Source organism: Dryas octopetala, chromosome 8 (assembly GCF_963921425.1).
Source record: "Dryas octopetala chromosome 8, drDryOcto1.1, whole genome shotgun sequence".
NCBI lineage: Eukaryota > Viridiplantae > Streptophyta > Magnoliopsida > Rosales > Rosaceae > Dryas > Dryas octopetala.
In genome coordinates this window covers 17124586-17145148 of record NC_141373.1, presented here as the reverse complement: position 1 = coordinate 17145148, position 20563 = coordinate 17124586, and the positions used below count along the sequence as shown (strand labels likewise).

Here is a 20563-nt window from a genome sequence, read left to right as displayed (position 1 = left end):
AAGGGTGTATAAGTTTCACTAGAAGCTTAGATCATACAAGTTATGCAATCACTTTCAGTCTAAACTATACCGGTATTGTAATCCACACAAAGATAGCTCAAATATGCTCAAAATGAGTTATATGTCAAAAGAATAATCAAAAGAACTGGTTTCATCAATTCGACCAAAGTATGCAAGATCAAAGCATTTGCAATTCATCAGTGGTGGACAGGAACCTAAAGGCCATAAAAACAAAAATATTTTTGGTATTTTTCAAAAATTTGAACAAAAATCTCAAAACCTAAACCTAAAATTCTTCCCCCAAACTTAAATGAAACATTGTCCTCAATGTTTCGAACTAAGCATGCAATGAATCATTCAAGTTAGGAAGACAAATACTCTAATGACCTAAAAACAGACCACAACCAACAAAAAAAAAAAAACTAAAGGAAAGCACAAGGTTAAGAACTCCCTGATATCCATGCAAACAGCCAGAGGGCAATGTCTCTTCTCTCCAAATGTTGGGTTGCCTCCCAATCAGCGCTAAGTTTAGAGTCTTCAGCCAGACTTGGTAGTACATCATGCTAATGGAACAGGATCCTCCAAGAGCATGTTCTCCTCTGAACGCTCCATATTAGCCTCCAAGTAATGCTTAAGCCGATGACCATTCACCTTGAATGTATTCTTTGTCTTTGGATTGCAGACCTCCACTGCACCATAAGGGTAAACATTAGTAACAGTAAATGGACCATACCATCGAGAACGAAGTTTACCTGGAAAGAGTCTGAGGCGAGAATTGTAAAGCAAGACTTTCTGACCCACTTCGAAATGTTTCCTCAAAATGGCCTTGTCATGGTAGGCCTTAGTCTTGTCTTTGTAAATCCTAGAACTCTCATAAGCCTCATTCCTGAGTTCTTCCAACTCACTCAATTGTAGCTTCCTATGCTCACCTGCCTCGTTCATCTTAAAATTGAAATGTTTAATAGCCCAATATGCTTTATGCTCTAATTCGACAGGTAAATGACATGGCTTACCAAAAACCAACCTGTACGGGGACATACCAATGGGAGTCTTATACGCTGTACGATAAGCCCATAGAGCATCTAAGAGGCGATCTGACCAATCTTTCAGGGAGGGGCTCACAGTCTTCTCCAAAATTTGCTTAATTTCCCTATTACAGATCTCAGCCTGTCCACTTGTCTGGGGGTGATAAGGTGTACAAACCTTATGCTTGATACCATATTTGCTCAGCAAAGCCGCAAATAACCTGTTGTTGAAGTGAGATCCTCCATCACTAATAATAGCCCTGGGAGCGCCAAATCTTGCAAAAATATGATCCTTAAGAAATCTGAGGACAACTCTAGAATCATTAGTCTTGGATGGAATTGCTTCAACCCATTTCGACACATAATCAACCGCAAGCAAGATATACAAATAACCCTTGGAAGACGGAAATGGGCCCATGAAATCAATGCCCCAGACATCAAAAATCTCAACAATAAGAATGGGGTTAAGAGGCATTTGATTTCGTGAAGAAATGTTACCCAACTTTTGGCACCTATCACAAGTGGTGCAGAATGTATAAGCATCCTTGAACAAACTAGGCCAGTAAAAACCACACTGCAACACTTTTAGAGCCGTCTTCTTTGCTCCACCATGTCCTCCACATGCATCAGAATGGCAAAAAGTTAGTATAGACTGAAACTCAGATTCTGGCACACACCTTCTGATGATCTGGTCGGGGCACCACTTAAATAGATATGGATCATCCCATATATAGTACTTAGCCGTGCTGATGAGCTTCTCCTTCTGAGCTCTCTGTATATCACCTGGAAGTTCTCCTGTAACAATATAATTAACAATATCAGAGTACCAAGGAACATAAACAGACAATGAGAACAACTGCTCATCTGGGAATCGCTCATTCAGAGGGAGGATGTCCTCCTCTGCAGTAGAACTGTGCACCAATCGACTAAGGTGATCCGCCACCACATTCTCTGAGCCCTTCTTATCTTTGATCTCTAGGTCAAACTCCTGGAGCAACAAAATCCATCTAATCAGCCTGGGCTTCGCATCTTTCTTCTGTAGAAGGTACCTAAGCGCTGCATGATCAGAAAACACAATCACTTTAGTCCCAATCAGATATGACCTAAATTTTTCTAAAGCAAAAATGACAGCCAAAAGCTCCTTCTCTGTGGTGGAATAATTCAGCTGGGCATCGTTGAGAGTCCGACTGGCGTAGTAGATAACATGTGGTATCTTGTTCACTCTCTGCCCTAACACAGCTCCCACAGCATAATCAGAAGCATCGCACATCAGCTCAAATGGCAAACTCCAATCAGGAGGCATAATGACTGGAGCTGATGTGAGAAGAGTCTTCAATCTGTTAAATGCGGCTAGACACTCCTCATTGAATTCAAACGGCACCTCCTTGGCCAACAATCTACTCAAAGGCCGAGCTATCTGGGAAAAATCCTTAATGAACCGCCTGTAAAAACCTGCATGACCAAGAAACGATCTCACATCTTTAACTGTCAAAGGTGGTGGAAGATTACTTACCAGATCAACCTTGGCCTTATCCACCTCTATCCCTCTACTGGATATGACATGGCCAAGAACAATACCCTGTTGTACCATAAAATGGCACTTTTCCCAATTCAAAACCAAATTGCATTCCTGGCATCTTTCTAAAACCAAAGCAAGATTATGTAGGCATTTATCATAAGAAGAACCAAATACACTAAAGTCATCCATAAATACCTCTATTATATTCTCCACCATATCGGAAAAAATGCTCATCATGCATCGCTGAAAAGTACCTGGAGCATTGCACAAGCCAAAGGGCATGCGCCTGTAGGCAAAAGTGCCATAGGGACAGGTAAATGTTGTCTTCTCCTGGTCCTCTGGGGCTATAGCTATCTGGTTGTAGCCTGAATACCCATCTAGAAAGCAATAATGGCTATGACCTGCAAGACGTTCCAACATCTGATCAATAAAAGGTAATGGGAAATGGTCTTTCCGAGTACCTGAGTTAAGTTTCCTGTAGTCTATGCAGACACGCCACCCTGTCTGTACTCGAGTTGGCACCAGCTCATTTGCATCATTTCTAACCACTGTAACACCAGACTTTTTAGGAACCACCTGCACCGGACTCACCCATTTGCTATCTGATATGGGATAAATAATACCCACATCAAGCAACTTCAGCACCTCTTTCAGCACAACTTCCTTCATCACTGGGTTGAGTCTACGCTGAGCCTCTCTAGTCGGCTTAGCTCCATCCTCCAACAATATCCTGTGCATACACCTCGAGGGACTGATTCCCTTGATATCTGCAATACTCCACCCAATCGCTGTTTTGTGCTCTCTCAGCACTCTCAACAATTTCTCCTCTTCCTCTGCATTGAGGTTGGAAGCAATGATCACAGGTAATGTGCTTCCCTCACCCAAATAAGCATACTTCAAATGCTCAGGCAAATCCTTCAACTCTAGCTTAGGTGCCTGCAACACAGAGGGTACAAGTTTTGTATCAGAAACAGGTAAAGGCTCAAAAGCAGAAATATACATACCTGAACAGCGGGGTACGGCCTCTAAGTGAGCCAAAATGTTCTCAACCTGCTCATCCTCATGCACAGCCATAGGGCTATGAATCAAAGCTCTATCCAACGGATCACTGCTACAAGTCACATTAAACACCTGTTGACAAACCAAATCCATAACATCCACCCTAAAGCACTCGTGCTCATCACTGGGTAGTTTGAGTGCCTCAAACACTCTGAACTCAATGGTCTGTCCCTGCACATTCATAGTTAGTGTACCCTGTTGAACATCAATTTTTGTACCTGCAGTGGCCATAAAGGGACGACCAAGTATCAAGGGTAATTGTGCCTCATACATAGGTACGGCCTCCATTTCCAAAACTAGGAAATCAGCCGGCAATATCAATCCATCTACTCTCACAAGTACATCTTCCAAAATTCCTCTGGGGTACTTAACTGATCTATCAGCTAACTGGATACTCACAGATGTCGCTTTCAGCTCACCTAAATTCAGAGTCTCATACACAGAAAATGGCATTAAATTCACAGAAGCACCTAAATCAAGGAGAGCTTTCTCAAACCTACAATCTCCAATGATACAAGGGATAGTGAAACTGCCTGGGTCCTTGAGCTTGGGAGGTAGCTTCCTCTGAAGCACTGCTGAAACCTCCTCAGAGACCTTCACTGTCTCGAACTCCTTGAACCTCCTCTTGTTCGTGCACAAGTCCTTGAGGAACTTTGCATACCTTGGCACTTGCTTAATCGCATCTAGAAGGGGAATATTGATCTCCACCTTCCTGAATATCTCCATAACACCCTTCAGAGGGTCCTCTTTCTTAGCCTTCTGCAACCTGCTAGGAAAAGGAGCATGTATAGAAGTCAACTTAGAAGGGTCAGATTGTACCTGAGGTAAGGGAAACCCCTTGGGAACTACCACATGGTTGCCTGAAGATGGCACAGAAGAGTCTAAGGTACCCTTAACAGGTTCGGCTATGATCTCAGGTGCATCTTCTGACTCGACACCTTCGTCCACAACTTCTTTCTCCTCTTTCCCAACTATCTTACCCCCTCTGAGAGTAATTGCATTCACCTGCTCATTGTTCTTGGGGTTAATGATCACTTGCCCTGGAAGTCTCCCTGGCTCTCTTTGATTCAGTGCGGTAGCTAACTGGCCCATCTGTTGCTCAAGATTCGCAATGGCCCTATCAGTCTTCTGCATATGTGTCTCTGATTTCTGAATGAAAGACTGTGTGCTCTGAGCCATGGATGCAATCAAATCTTCCAAGGACTTCTTCTGAGGCTGTTGTTGTTGATAGCCCTGATGTGCCTGATGTTGTGGAAATGAACCTTGAGGCTGCTGCTGATTCTGGTTATTACTCCACCTAAAATTGGGATGATTCCGCCACCCTGGGTTGTAAGTAGGAGAGAATGGATCATTTCTGGGCCTCTGATTATATGAGTTCAACATGTTGGCCTGTTCTTGCACAAACTCAGGGAAATCGGCACCATGAGGGCAAGAAATCGTTTCATGTCCAGGTGTAGCACAAATGGCGCAAACCTCCAATGATGGAGCTTTCTGATTTAGGGCAAGTATGACATCCATCTTACGTTCCAGCCGAGCGATCTGCGCATTAGATGCAAGATTATTAGAAGTATTGACCTCATTAACACCAGCGTACTTACCTCGAGTATCTGAATGCATTGTTTCTCTTGCCATCTCTTCATAGAGGTCAGAGGCTTCCTGGGCTGTCTTATTCCTGATAGAACCACCTGAAAAATTAATCACAGCATTCCTACTCGCAAGGGTTAGTCCTTTATAAAATATGCGCATCAATAAGTTCAAAGGAAGTCCATGATGTGGACATTGAAGTAGCAATGTATTAAAACGCTCCCAAGCCTCTGAGAATGACTCATCTTGTTGAGAAAACTGCATAATCTTATCTCGCAGCATATCCGTCTTTTGAGATGAAAAGAACTTTTCTAGGAACTTCTTCTCAATTTCATCCCAAGTCCTCAGTGATCCAGGTTTCAAAGAATTCAGCCAAAACTTAGCTTTATCCTTCAGAGTGTAAGGAAACACCCTCATCTTGAGTTGATTCTCATTCACACCTGTCAAGGGCAAAAAGCTCACAGCATTAAATATATCTTTAAGGTGAGTTAGCGGATCTTCACTAGGTAAACCATGAAAAGAGGGTAGCATATTAAAGTGAGAAGATTTAAGCTCATAATTTCTTGCAGCAGGTGGCAAGGCAATGCTCGAAGGGGAAGCAGGGATGGTCGGGATGTCTAGATCCCCCATGTGTTCCACGTTGTCTTCCTCGGCCATAACTTTTTCAAATTGGTGAGAGCTTGATGAAGATGTAGGAGACGGTGTAGGGGATGGCAAAGGTAGACGTGTTGCTGCTCGAACCAGTTCTGCCTTACTCCTTTCACAAAACAATCTGATTTCGGCTAATCTCTCATCCAAATAAGTGTCCTCAATTGACTTATTAGGATCTGGCTGGGACATGCACAAGTACCTACAAAATAAGAGACAAACACGTTAGAACCACAATTGAACAACAAGACTTCTTTTTTTTTTTTTTTTTTTTTTTGAAATAAGTAAATTATTTAACTAAATAAATACGAAAATTAGAAAATAAAACGAAAAATAAAAACAGAAAAGGAAAATCAATTAATCAAAGTGAATAAACTAAAAAGGAAATTATCAAATTTAGAAAACTAAAACAAGAATCAATTCAAATTCAAATTCCCTAATTAGATGCAATCCTACCTAACTTGGAAATTAATTAGCCCAAACTAATTAGGAAACAATCACCAAATCAGATCATGCAAATAAGGCAAGGAATTTAAATTTAAACTTACCCTCCTAATCAGATGCACAACTAAAACCAAATCAGAAACCAAAACAAGTTAAAAAGGAAAAACAAAACACAATCCTACAACTTATGACTCACGACACAAGAACAAAACGAAAGGAAACTAAATTAATAAAAAGAAAACAGCAAATAATCACTAAATAAAAACACTAAAATAACGCACTAAGATTGTCACAAAGATCAAAACTAGTCCCCGGCAACGGCGCCAAAAACTGTTCGTTTTAAATTTAAATACTCGCAGTGCACGAATCTATATATAATATAGATGGCAAGCAAGGTCGATCCCACGAGGACTATTGTTGATCTTTAAATGATAATCCAAATGCTAAAAAGAAACAAGAAAATAAGACAAAAGTGGCTGCCCAAGTTGTCACGCCTAGGGCAGCTACTTACTGAAATGAAACACACACACGCACACACAAATTGGAGGGGGTTTGTATGACTTGAGAACAGCAAATTAAACCTACTTAAAGACTAAGATGCGCAACTAGCAAAGAGTATGAAAACAGCAAATTATCTTGTGAAAATAGATAGATGATGAAACTAGGACTCTAGGACTTTACCACTAGACCTCATATCCAATGTCATGGTGCAATTTCTGAAACCTTTAATTTCTATTGATGAATGCATTCGCATATTCACCTATGGCATAGCATGAAATGCATGATTCCCCAAATGTACAAACTAGTGCATGGCGTCTACCCTAGTTTGGTACCCTAAATGCAACCTAGGCATGGCATCTACCTAAGAACGCAGCAAGGTCCATTAACACACAAATGAGATTATGAATGCAAATAAAACCCTAAGGCATGGCGTCTACCTTAGGTGCTTTAGTATCGATTTCACACAATTAGAATTCAGCCAATTACTAAATCCTAAGTTGTTTATCACTTGTATTAGGGGCTGATTGGTTGTCCTCACCCTAAATTGATTAAATTCTAGATGCAATAACCCTAGGTGATCAATCAAGGATTATAAACACATAGAGAACAATGATAAAAGTGAAATCAAAATCATCAAATCCATGGAATTAAAGAAACAGCAACTACATCACCAATCCATTGAAAATTCGGCCTAGGGCTGAATCCTAGGCCCTAGAAAACGTGATTAGTTCATGCTAGAGAACAAGAACAGCCACGTAATCATGTTTTTCATCTAACAATTACAAGAAAAGAAGAAGAAGAAGAGAAAACACCCCAAGGAAAGCTCACGCCTCCAGCAGCCTCTCTCTCTCTCTATTTTCTGATTTTTCCAAGTGTCTGCACCTCTAAAATGATAGAAAGAGATGTATATATAAGGGTGTGCAGCAGCTAGGGTTTTGGGAAGGAAGGATGTGCGGCCAGCTAGGGTTTCCAAGCTAGGAAGATGCGGCATGGGCTTGGCTTCTTGGGCTTAAGTGACTTGCGCAAGGCCCTAGGGTTTCCCTCTCTTGCGCATGGTGTAGCTGACCCCTATGGGGTTGCATGTAGCTGATTTCCTCCCCTAATGAGCCTCCAATAAATCAGGAATTAAAATGAAATAAATCAGGTTATATCAAATCTGATTTTTAAGAGCCCAATTAGGAAAGGAAAGCCTTGCAAGGTGCGGCCAGCCCTTTTCTTCTAGCAACCACGCCACTTCCTATGTGGTTTGGGCTGGGCTTCCATTTCTTCATGCTCTTGGACCCTCTCTTGATCTTGGGCTTCCATTTAAACAGCAAATATTCATTTAAGCTCAAAATGGGCTGATTTGCATCCATTTAATTCCTATGGGCTTTCCACCTACAAAAGAGAAAAACACAAATAAATAACATAAAATATAGGGACTAAGTACTAAATACATGAAGATAGAGGGCCTAAAATGCAAACATTTAAGGACCCAACAAAGCCCAAGACTATCAGCCCATGCGCCAAGGAGGGACCCTAGCTAGGCTAGGCGTGAGCCACTCAAGCCCAAAGGGACCAGCCCATGCCGCAAGCCCAAGGGTCAGATAACCCTAGCTGAAGCCGCAAGGCACTAGGAAAGGGAAACCTAGCAGCCGCATGTTTCCTCTTCCTTGCCTCTCAAGGAAGGCTCCTCCTATTTAAACCTCCTCATTCAGACTTTTAGAGACACCTTTTAGACATTATTTTTCTCTCCTCCTCCAGCCGAAATCTCTCTCTCCCTCCTAGTTTTATTTTTCTGTTTTAGGGTTTTATTTTCAGCTTTTATTTCTCTTGTAAGGTGAGCCAAATTCAGAGAGAGACTTAGAGAGAGGGTGGCGTGACAAGTGAGAGGGAAGGACCACCTGCTGCCGCAAGCCCAAGCTCACCTTGCCGTGAGCCAATTGCTTGTGCTAGGTGCCTCCTTCTTCCTCCCTCCTTGCCGCAGGCCCCATTTGTTGCACCTCTGATTTTTGTTTTCTTTTTCATTCTAGTTTCAGATTTAATGTTGGATATTGGTTTCTGAATTTATTTAATTTAAGTTTCTGAATTTAATTAGTTTATAGCTTTGGTTCTGATTTTAATTAATTGTTATTTAATATTTGCAATCTGGTTTTATTTAGTTATCTCTTTATTGCTTTCAATTCATGTTGCTAAGTTCCATTTGTTTATGCTTTTAATTTCTTTAATTTTGCGTTTCTGATTTCCGTTAACAAGCATGAATTGGGATTTTATTTATTGGTTGCTGTTTTACTTTTATTTGTTTTATTTAATTATGTAGGTTAGTTATTCTATCTTGCATGTTAGTTGTAGGTCGATTAATGGATTCGTATGCTTTAACAAATCGTTTATCCGTCTCTTGGTCTGTTAGTTTGATGTTTGCACGTATTAAATTTCCACTATCTATTAGAACCCCCGTCACTAGTTGTTTGCATCCTTTGACTGGCCACCTTAGGGTAATTGCATCTAGTTTATCTGTTAGGTTTAGCTGTGAAATAGTCAAAGACACTAAACCACAAGTAACAAGGGAATAAGGGATTATTCTTGGTAGTGGGGTTGGGCGACCTCTATAAGGAAATAGTCAAAGCTTATATGTTGTGCATGTTTGACGTTCTCATAAAACTTAATGACTCCTGCATGGGTAACAGCTGCCTTAGCTTGAACTAGGGAACATGTAGGTTAACTAGCTAAGGAAGGCCCAAGAAGCTCTTAGTTTATGCATTAGGAGAACAATGGCGAGAAAGTAACTAGCCAAACCTTTTTAGCTGTCAAACTTTAATATGTAGTGTTCAAATTAACTGTCATTAGCCTTGGATGGTTATTGCATGCTTATCTGATTTGAAACTGAAAATTAACATTGCAAGATAGAATAAAGTGTGTGTGCGTGTGTTTCCATCTTTCAAAATCCCCCATTTAGTTATTCTAGTGATTACTTGCACTGATTTGTTGTATATTAACCATTCCCTGTGGGATCGACCTCGTGCTTGTACGCTTTGCTACTGATGCGATTCGTGCACTTGCGAGTAAACTTAGAATGAGATAATTGTTTATTTTATTCTAAGAAAACACATCAACAAGTTTTTGGCGCCGTTGCCGGGGAATGGTGTCTAATATCAATGAATTGGTGTAATTAGTCATTAGAATTAGGTTATATTATTTAGATTTCAGTTTTGGTTAATTTTTAGTTTTTAATAAATGCCATGACTTTATGAGCAGTCTTTCTACTGATTGCGTGTTTGCTCTTGATTAGGTGTATTTTATGAACCTTGAACTTGTTGCAAGGTTGGAGAGGCTCAAAAAAGGAAACTTTAGGTACATCTCAAGGCAGCCCTCTACCTAGCGCATCAGATTCGAGTAGTGAGGATATTGGAAGCGTCGAAATGGATGAAGCAAACGAGAATGTGCCGCAGCCCTTGAGTCACTTTTCAGCACCCTCGCTGCCCACTCAACCGAAGGGGAAGTTGCCTAGTCAGCCCATCGTCAACCCGAAGAATGAGGAGCATGTAAATGCTATTTTGAGGACTACTCCAAGAAAAAGAGTTAGAGTGGTCAAGACTAAGGAGGTGAAGGAGGTGATTGAGATCATGGATAGTGAGGAAGAGGAGGATCCAGAAATGAGAGAGGAGAAAGCTGATACACGTGTGATTCCCCTCATTCCGGACATTGACATCACCAAATTTCCAGCAACCATGAGGGAGTTGAAATCTATTGAGAAGAAGGTTGAGGAGCAAGGGCATGGTCACAATGTTCCTAGGGAGATTTGTGGTTATCTCTTTGCATCTTTTCCAAGCAAGAAGAAGGATCCGGGCTCGTTGGTCATATCATGCAGCATAGGGGAGCATAAGATCACCAATGCCTTAGTTGACAGTGGTTCAGCTATCAATGTCATGCCGCTGGTTGTGTTCGAGAGGCTTGGATTTAAGGAGGCTGATTTGCAACCATTTGATGTGGACATTCGCTTCGCCAACTCTTCAGCCCAAAAAGCTTGTGGTATGCTTGTGGATGTTTTGGTTAAATGTCGTAAATTACTAATCCCCTCTGATTTCATAGTGCTAGATGTGCCGACAATTCCGGGCGATGTCTCTATTATTCTTGGAAGACCATTTTTGTGCACCTCTAACATGGAGTACAAAGCATTGGAGAACGCCATGACAATTCGGCACTACACCAAGCGAGAGCTGTATGTGCTCACTTCCGAGATGCCAGAAAACGAGGAGGTCACTTTTTATGGAGAGGAGAAGTCCGAGATGGAGAGCTTCCTCAGTTCGTTCCTAGGGAATGCCGAGAGTAGCAATGGCAAGAGGAAGAGGAAAGGACGTAAGTAAAGGAGATGGCAATGTCAGGCTGAAGACAGAAAAACAAGCGCTTATTGGGAGGCAACCCAAGTTTTTGTTTCGAATAATGGAGGAGAAGTCATTGAGGACCAAGGAGGCCGCGCCTACCCTTGGAGTGTCCACGCTTGCGTACGCAAGTAAACAGTTTCTTTATTTCGCTTCATAAGACAACTTTTCATTTTGGTGTGTTTATTTGGTTTTGGATGTTTGCTATTTCCCGTTTCGCTTAATTTGATCATTCTTGCATTTATTTCATATACATTGAGGGCAATGTATCATTTAAGTGTGGGGGGAAGGGCAATTGTCATTTGTTAGTGTTTTTAGGTTAGAACAAGTGTTTAGAGTGTTTTAAGTGTTTTTGAGTGTTTTTTAGAAAAAGAAAAAAAAAAATTTCGTTTTTAGTGTTTTTAGGTGTTTTTAGGTTAGGAAAAAACTTTTTCTTTTGTTTTTAAACTTAGGGTGTCAAAACCCACATCAAAATGCACGTTTTCATTAGATCTCATTCACCTTAGTGATGGATGTGATTCTTTTGAAGTGTGCGACATCGTTTTAAAAGCAAAAAGTTTTGAGTCATTTTGGTTGTTTCAAGTCGTTTTGAGTCCCCAACAAATTGATTTGAGTGTGCATGATTGTTATGAGCATGTTTGAGTATTGTGTGTATATTTGGTGTTCTTTTCATTCTAATAGTGTTCCATAACATATCTTGCAATTCTATGTCATTTGGCCTTGTTGATATGAATTTAGGTTGTGATTAGCATTACTAATGATTATATGCATAATAGAGTAGACTTGCATGACCTAAGTGAGCTTTTGAGCCTTGTTCTTCAATTCTTGAGTGTTGCGCGCCACTCTGATTCTATCATTGTCATATAAGTCGTTGTTTTGATCTCATTGTCTTTCATTTGGTCATTTGCTTGGAATATGCATAATCTTGAATCAATAAGCTAGAACTCTTTCCTTGTGTATACAAAGCATGCCGTATTTGCATAACTCTTGAGAAATGAATTTAGGCCCTGTTTGTGTACCCCATAGCCTGAAAGCCTACCCATTACATGTTTTATCCTTAGTTACCCATTTTTGAGCCTTTTAAGCCGTTTTCTTTGTTACCCCATACCAAACCCTAAGTTTGGGGGTGTACCACCCCTTTTTACCCCTTTCATGGTGTTGCAAGTTGTTTATATGTTGATTGAGGTGAAAAAGAAGTGAAAATGCATAGCTTATACAAAAATGTGTCATAAAAGTATGTATGCCGTACCCAAAGAAAAGAAAAAAAAAAGAAAGAAAAGGAATCAAAGAAAAAAAGATGGGACGGTTTCAAAAGAAAAAGTGAGCAAAAAGAGTTCAAATTGAGCTATGAAGTGCAAAGAAGCAAAGTGTACCTCAGAATGTTCTAGTGATGCTTGCAATTCCATGAAATTAGCCCTTTGTGTTTCCTTTTCATTTCAATACCCTATCCTAGCCTAAGCCTTCATTATAACCCTATTAAAGCCCTAGCTGATCTCAAGAGTGTGTATTATACTTATGTGGAGTCTATTCAAGAAAGGGAGCCTATGGCTATTGATTCTATTTCAAGCATTTGTATTCCTTTCATGAGATCAGTATTCTTTCTAAAATGTGCTTTTATTTCATGTACATATGTGAGCTAATTGTTTTTGTTACATATTTCCTCTCACATATACTTTTGAGTGCACATATCAACCCAATTCTTGAGTGTTTATCATTGAGAGTATGCCATAGTGAGGATTGGAGTTGAATCTATTATGTATGTATTGATTTAGTTTTGTTTGTCTAAAACTTGGATTTGTGTCAAGGATGGCCTATATGACAATAGAGGAGCGAGGTATGTTATTTGAAATGTTATTAGAATTTGAAGAATACCATTTATATGCCTTGCTTTCTTATGTGATTAATGGTTGTGCGCATGAATTCAGTTGTTGGGATGTTAGAGTCAGTCTTGAGTCTTTTCTTTCCTTTATTTGCTCGAGGACTAGCAAAATCTAAGTTTGGGGGTGTGATGAGTGTGCATTTTGCATCACTTTATGATACTAATTCCTTAACCTAGAGTGTTAGAACTCGCTATTTTGTGTTTCTTGTCTTGTTTTTGCGTTTTCAGGTCAAATGAAGCAGAAATGATAAAAAGAAGCAAATGGAGCCATTTTGGGACAAATCCTGGTCAAACCAGGAAAAGTGCAGAAATCCTAGTCAAATGAGGATTCCTAGTCACACTAGGAAACATCAAGTCCAGAACCATCATTGCGGAGCCAGAAATGTGAAATCCTGATTCAAACAGGAATTCCTGGTCGAACTAGGAAGTCTAACCCAACTAGGGAAAGGAGTCCTAGTGACACTAGGAGACCCCAGGGGCAATATGGTCATTACGAGAAGTCGAAATGGATAAGGAATCTCTCATTTTCAAGAAATCCTAGTTGCACCAGGAAATGTTTTTCAAGGTTCCAGAAGCTTCCAGAAGGTGGTGGACATCCATGGAAATGAATGGAGGGAAGAAATGAATTTGAATTCAAATGGAAATGAGGGGCAAAATGGGAAGTCAAAAGTGGAGGGCCCATGGGCCCTAGGGATGCCGAACCAAGTGGGCCATGCATGCACATGCATGGGCCCAAACCCTAGCAGCCCAAAAGCCACACGCAAGGAGGAAGATGGCAGCCCATGCATGCGCATGCATGCCATGCAAACCCTAGCAAGACAAGGGGCCATGCGCAAGCCCAAGGTGACAAGCCCAAGATGGAAGCCCATGGAGTGAAACCCTAGCCCATCTTGTGCAAGCAGCTGAAGCCCAACATGGAAGCCCAAGACTATCAGCCCATGCGCCAAGGAGGGACCCTAGCTAGGCTAGGCGTGAGCCACTCAAGCCCAAAGGGACCAGCCCATGCCGCAAGCCCAAGGGTCAGATAACCCTAGCTGAAGCCGCAAGGCACTAGGAAAGGGAAACCTAGCAGCCGCATGTTTCCTCTTCCTTGCCTCTCAAGGAAGGCTCCTCCTATTTAAACCTCCTCATTCAGACTTTTAGAGACACCTTTTAGACATTATTTTTCTCTCCTCCTCCAGCCGAAATCTCTCTCTCCCTCCTAGTTTTATTTTTCTGTTTTAGGGTTTTATTTTCAGCTTTTATTTCTCTTGTAAGGTGAGCCAAATTCAGAGAGAGACTTAGAGAGAGGGTGGCGTGACAAGTGAGAGGGAAGGACCACCTGCTGCCGCAAGCCCAAGCTCACCTTGCCGTGAGCCAATTGCTTGTGCTAGGTGCCTCCTTCTTCCTCCCTCCTTGCCGCAGGCCCCATTTGTTGCACCTCTGATTTTTGTTTTCTTTTTCATTCTAGTTTCAGATTTAATGTTGGATATTGGTTTCTGAATTTATTTAATTTAAGTTTCTGAATTTAATTAGTTTATAGCTTTGGTTCTGATTTTAATTAATTGTTATTTAATCTTTGCAATCTGATTTTATTTAGTTATCTCTTTATTGCTTTCAATTCATGTTGCTAAGTTCCATTTGTTTATGCTTTTAATTTCTTTAATTTTGCGTTTCTGATTTCCGTTAACAAGCATGAATTGGGATTTTATTTATTGGTTGCTGTTTTACTTTTATTTGTTTTATTTAATTATGTAGGTTAGTTATTCTATCTTGCATGTTAGTTGTAGGTCGATTAATGGATTCGTATGCTTTAACAAATCGTTTATCCGTCTCTTGGTCTGTTAGTTTGATGTTTGCACGTATTAAATTTCCACTATCTATTAGAACCCCCGTCACTAGTTGTTTGCATCCTTTGACTGGCCACCTTAGGGTAATTGCATCTAGTTTATCTGTTAGGTTTAGCTGTGAAATAGTCAAAGACACTAAACCACAAGTAACAAGGGAATAAGGGATTATTCTTGGTAGTGGGGTTGGGCGACCTCTATAAGGAAATAGTCAAAGCTTATATGTTGTGCATGTTTGACGTTCTCATAAAACTTAATGACTCCTGCATGGGTAACAGCTGCCTTAGCTTGAACTAGGGAACATGTAGGTTAACTAGCTAAGGAAGGCCCAAGAAGCTCTTAGTTTATGCATTAGGAGAACAATGGCGAGAAAGTAACTAGCCAAACCTTTTTAGCTGTCAAACTTTAATATGTAGTGTTCAAATTAACTGTCATTAGCCTTGGATGGTTATTGCATGCTTATCTGATTTGAAACTGAAAATTAACATTGCAAGATAGAATAAAGTGTGTGTGCGTGTGTTTCCATCTTTCAAAATCCCCCATTTAGTTATTCTAGTGATTACTTGCACTGATTTGTTGTATATTAACCATTCCCTGTGGGATCGACCTCGTGCTTGTACGCTTTGCTACTGATGCGATTCGTGCACTTGCGAGTAAACTTAGAATGAGATAATTGTTTATTTTATTCTAAGAAAACACATCAACAGTAAGATAGTTGGGAAAGAGGAGAAAGAAGTTGTGGAGGAAGGTGTCGAGTCAGAAGATGCACCTGAGATCATAGCCGAACCTGTTAAGGGTACCTTAGACTCTTCCGTGCCATCTTCAGGCAACCATGTGGTAGTTCCCAAGGGTTTTCCCTTACCTCAGGTACAATCTGACCCTTCTAAGTTGATTTCTATACATGCTCCTTTTCCTAGCAGGTTGCAGAAGGCTAAGAAAGAGGACCCTCTGAAGGGTGTTATGGAGATATTCAGGAAGGTGGAGATCAATATTCCCCTTCTAGATGCGATTAAGCAAGTGCCAAGGTATGCAAAGTTCCTCAAGGACTTGTGCACAAACAAGAGAAGGTTCAAAGAGTTCGAGACAGTGAAGGTCTCGGAGGAGGTTTCAGCAGTGCTTCAGAGGAAGCTACCTCCCAAGCTCAAGGACCCAGGCAGCTTCACTATCCCTTGTATCATTGGGGATTGTAGGTTTGAGAAAGCTCTCCTTGATTTAGGTGCTTCTGTGAATTTAATGCCATTTTCTGTGTATGAGACTCTGAATTTAGGTGAGCTGAAGGCGACCTCTGTGAGTATCCAATTAGCTGATAGATCAGTTAAGTACTCCAGAGGAATTTTGGAAGATGTACTTGTGAGAGTAGATGGATTGATATTGCCGGCTGATTTCCTAGTTTTGGAAATGGAGGCCGTACCTATGTATGAGGCACAATTACCCTTGATACTTGGTCGTCCCTTTATGGCCACTGCAGGTACAAAAATTGATGTGAAACAGGGTACACTAACTATGAATGTGCAGGGATAGACCATTGAGTTCAGAGTGTTTGAGGCACTCAAACTACCCAGTGATGAGCATGAGTGCTTTAGGGTGGATGTTATGGATTTGGTTTGTCAACAGGTGTTTAATGTGACTTGTAGCAGTGATCCATTGGATAGAGCTTTGATTCATAGCCCTATGGCTGTGCATGAGGATGAGCAGGTTGAGAGCATTTTGGCTCACTTAGAGGCCGTACCCCGCTGTTCAGGTATGTATATTTATGCTTTTGAGCCTTTACCTGTTTCTGATAAAAAACTTGTACCCTCTGTGTTGCAGGCACCTAAGCTAGAGTTGAAGGATTTGCCTGAGCATCTGAAGTATGCCTATTTGGGTGAGGGAAGCACATTACCGGTGATCATTGCTTCCAACCTCAATGCAGAGGAAGAAGAGAAATTGTTGAGAGTGCTGAGAGAGCACAAAACAGCGATTGGGTGGAGTATTGCAGATATCAAGGGAATCAGTCCCTCGAGGTGTATGCACAGGATATTGTTGGAGGATGGAGCTAAGCCGACTAGAGAAGCTCAGCGTAGACTCAACCCAGTGATGAAGGAAGTTGTGCTGAAGGAGGTGCTGAAGTTGCTAGATGTGGGTATTATTTATCCCATATCAGATAGCAAATGGGTGAGTCCGGTGCAGGTGGTTCCTAAGAAGTCTGGTGTTACAGTGGTCATAAATGATGCAAATGAGCTAGTGCCAACTCGAGTACAGACAGGGTGGCGTGTCTGCATAGACTACAGGAAACTTAACTCAGGTACTCGGAAAGACCATTTCCCATTACCTTTTATTGATCAGATGTTGGAACGTCTTGCAGATCATAGCCATTATTGCTTTCTAGATGGGTATTCAGGCTACAACCAGATAGCTATAGCCCCAGAGGACCAGGAGAAGACGACATTTACCTGTCCCTATGGCACTTTTGCCTACAGGCGCATGCCCTATGGCTTGTGCAATGCTCCAGGTACTTTTCAGCGATGCATGATGAGCATTTTTTCGGATATGGTGGAGCATATAATAGAGGTATTTATGGATGACTTCAGTGTATTTGGTTCTTCTTATGATAAATGCCTACATAATCTTGCTTTGGTTTTAGAAAGATGCTAGGAATGCAATTTGGTTTTGAATTGGGAGAAGTGCCATTTTATGGTACAACATGGTATTGTTCTTGGCCATGTCATATCCAGTAGAGGGATAGAAGTGGATAAGGCCAAGGTTGATCTGGTAAGTAATCTTCCACCACCTTTGACAGTTAAGGATGTGAGATCGTTTCTTGGTCATGCAGGTTTTTACAGGCGGTTCATTAAGGATTTTTCCCAGATAGCTCGGCCTTTGAGTAGATTGTTGGCCAAGGAGGTGCCGTTTGAATTCAATGAGGAGTGTCTAGCCGCATTTAACAGATTGAAGACTCTTCTCACATCAGCTCCAGTCATTATGCCTCCTGATTGGAGTTTGCCATTTGAGCTGATGTGCGATGCTTCTGATTATGCTGTGGGAGCTGTGTTAGGGCAGAGAGTGAATAAGATACCACATGTTATCTACTATGCCAGTCGAACTCTCAACGATGCCCAGCTGAATTATTCCACCACAGAAAAGGAGCTTTTGGCTGTCATTTTTGCTTTAGAAAAATTCAGGTCTTATCTGATTGGAACTAAAGTGATTGTGTTTTCTGATCATGCAGCGCTTAGGTACCTTCTACAGAAGAAAGATGCGAAGCCCAGGCTGATTAGATGGATTTTGTTGCTCCAGGAGTTTGACCTAGAGATCAAAGATAAGAAGGGCTCAGAGAATGTGGTGGTGGATCACCTTAGCCGATTGGTGCACAGTTCTACTGCAGAGGAGGACATCCTCCCTCTGAATGAGCGATTCCCAGATGAGCAGTTGTTTTCATTGTCTGTTTATGTTCCTTGGTACTCTGATATTGTTAATTATATTGTTACAGGAAAACTTCCAGGCGATATACAGAGAGCTCAGAAGGAGAAGCTCATCAGCACGGCTAAGTATTATATATATGGGATGATCCATATCTATTTAAGTGGTGCCCCGACCAGATCATCAGAAGGTGTGTGCCAGAATCTGAGTTTCAGTCTATACTAACTTTTTGCCATTCTGATGCATGTGGAGGACATGGTGGAGCAAAGAAGACGGCTCTAAAAGTGTTGCAGTGTGGTTTTTACTGGCCTAGTTTGTTCAAGGATGCTTGTACATTCTGCACCACTTGTGATAGGTGCCAAAAGTTGGGTAACATTTCTTCACGAAATCAAATGCCTCTTAACCCCATTCTTATTGTTGAGATTTTTGATGTCTGGGGCATTGATTTCATGGGCCCATTTCCGTCTTCCAAGGGTTATTTGTATATCTTGCTTGCGGTTGATTATGTGTCGAAATGGGTGGAAGCAATTCCATCCAAGACTAATGATTCTAGAGTTGTCCTCAGATTTCTTAAGGATCATATTTTTGCAAGATTTGGCGCTCCCAGAGCTATTATTAGTGATGGAGGATCTCACTTCAACAACAAGTTATTTGCGGCCTTGCTGAGCAAATATGGTATCAAGCATAAGGTTTCTACACCTTATCACCCCCAGACAAGTGGACAGGCTGAGATCTGTAATAGAGAAATTAAGCAAATTTTGGAGAAGACTGTGAGCCCCTCCCTGAAAGATTGGTCAGATCGCCTCTTAGATGCTCTATGGGCTTATCGTACAGCGTATAAGACTCTCATTGGTATGTCCCCGTACAGGTTGGTTTTTGGTAAGCCATGTCATTTACCTGTTGAATTAGAGCATAAAGCATATTGGGCTATTAAACATTTCAATTTTAAGATGAACGAGGCAGGTGAGCATAGGAAGCTACAATTGAGTGAGTTGGAAGAACTCAGGAATGAGGCTTATGAGAGTTCTAGGATTTACAAAGACAAGACTAAGGCCTACCATGACAAGGCCATTTTGAAAAAACATTTCGAAGTGGGTCAGAAAGTCTTACTTTACAATTCTCGCCTCAGACTCTTTCCAGGTAAACTTCGTTCTCGATGGTATGGTCCATTTACTGTTACTAATGTTTACCCTCATGGTGCAGTCGAGGTCTGCAATACAAAGACAAAGAATACATTCAAGGTGAATGGCCATCGGCTTAAGCATTACTTGGAGGCTAATATGGAGCGTTTGTTGTATGTTTTCCTAGAGCAATTATAATAAACCTTTTTAACAACTCTAGGTTAACTCGCAAGTGCACGAATCGCGGAGTAGCAAAGCTTACAAATACGAGGTCGATCCCACAGGGAATTGTACTAGTGTTATGATCCCTAACTTAATTAAATTCGATTAAATCAACTCTAACTCACACACGCAAATGGGGGGTTTTGATTGGTTTTTGAGACTAGAAAAACTAACAGATAAATGACAAAACTTTAAAATAACAACTGAATGAATTTGGACAAAACAATAATAAAGAAACACTAGGGGTCAGAATCCACCACTAGCATACCATTCACTCTACTATGGATATTAACAATCAATATATAAACATGTCAACAAAGTTCGTCTACTAAAAGGTTTGGCTAGTTATTTTTAGCAATTACTCCCCTTACTGTGCATAAACTAAGAGCTTCTTGGGCCTTCCTTAGCCAGTTAACTTGCATGTTCCCTAGTGCTAAGCTAAGGCAGCTGTTACCCATGCAAGAGTCATTACGATCTGTGAGAGTGACAAACACATAGCGCATAGCTCCAAATTAATGTACCCTATGTCCTCTATGATCTCTTTTCTCATGAATATTATCTTAGGATACCCACTTGTTGCCTATTGAAACTATCATCCTTTCGAGCTTATTTAGTTTCACAACATATATCTAGATGCATGCAACCTAAGGTGATCAGTCAAAGATGCGAAACAAATAGATTCAATTTAAACAGAGATCCAAGATTTGTCAACATGTAAATAATTAAAAATCAATAATCCATAGTGAGAGTAAGCAGCATCGCTAGGGCTTCATCCTAGCCCTAGCCCAATATTCAGCTACACATAATCAAATCCATAAATAAATAATGCATAATTAAAACAATTAAAGTAAAAGAAAGGGAAGAAGAAATCAAGCCACGGATGACGAGGTGGAGGCAGCTCCACCCTTGGACGGTGTGGCTGCAAGGTGGTGGCGAGATGGGCTGCTGCTCGGCCTTGGGCTCCACGGCAAGGAGGCT

General features: G+C 41.0%; 1 protein-coding gene and 1 pseudogene across 1 annotated transcript; one reads left to right on the top strand and one right to left on the bottom strand.

Moving 5' to 3' along the window:
* Window positions 1-558: 558 nt before the first annotated feature.
* LOC147277689 (uncharacterized) lies at window positions 559-6985 on the bottom strand. Its single transcript, XM_086255693.1, has 3 exons — window positions 6969-6985; window positions 3039-6037; window positions 559-2564 (listed from the first exon to the last, which is right to left on the bottom strand). The coding sequence occupies exons 1-3, from the start codon at window positions 6983-6985 to the stop codon at window positions 559-561; spliced, it is 5022 nt and encodes a 1673-aa protein (XP_086111819.1).
* A 3934-nt stretch (window positions 6986-10919) lies between these two features.
* On the top strand, window positions 10920-19503 carry LOC147277688 (uncharacterized; annotated as a pseudogene).
* The last annotated feature ends 1060 nt before the right edge of the window (window positions 19504-20563 follow it).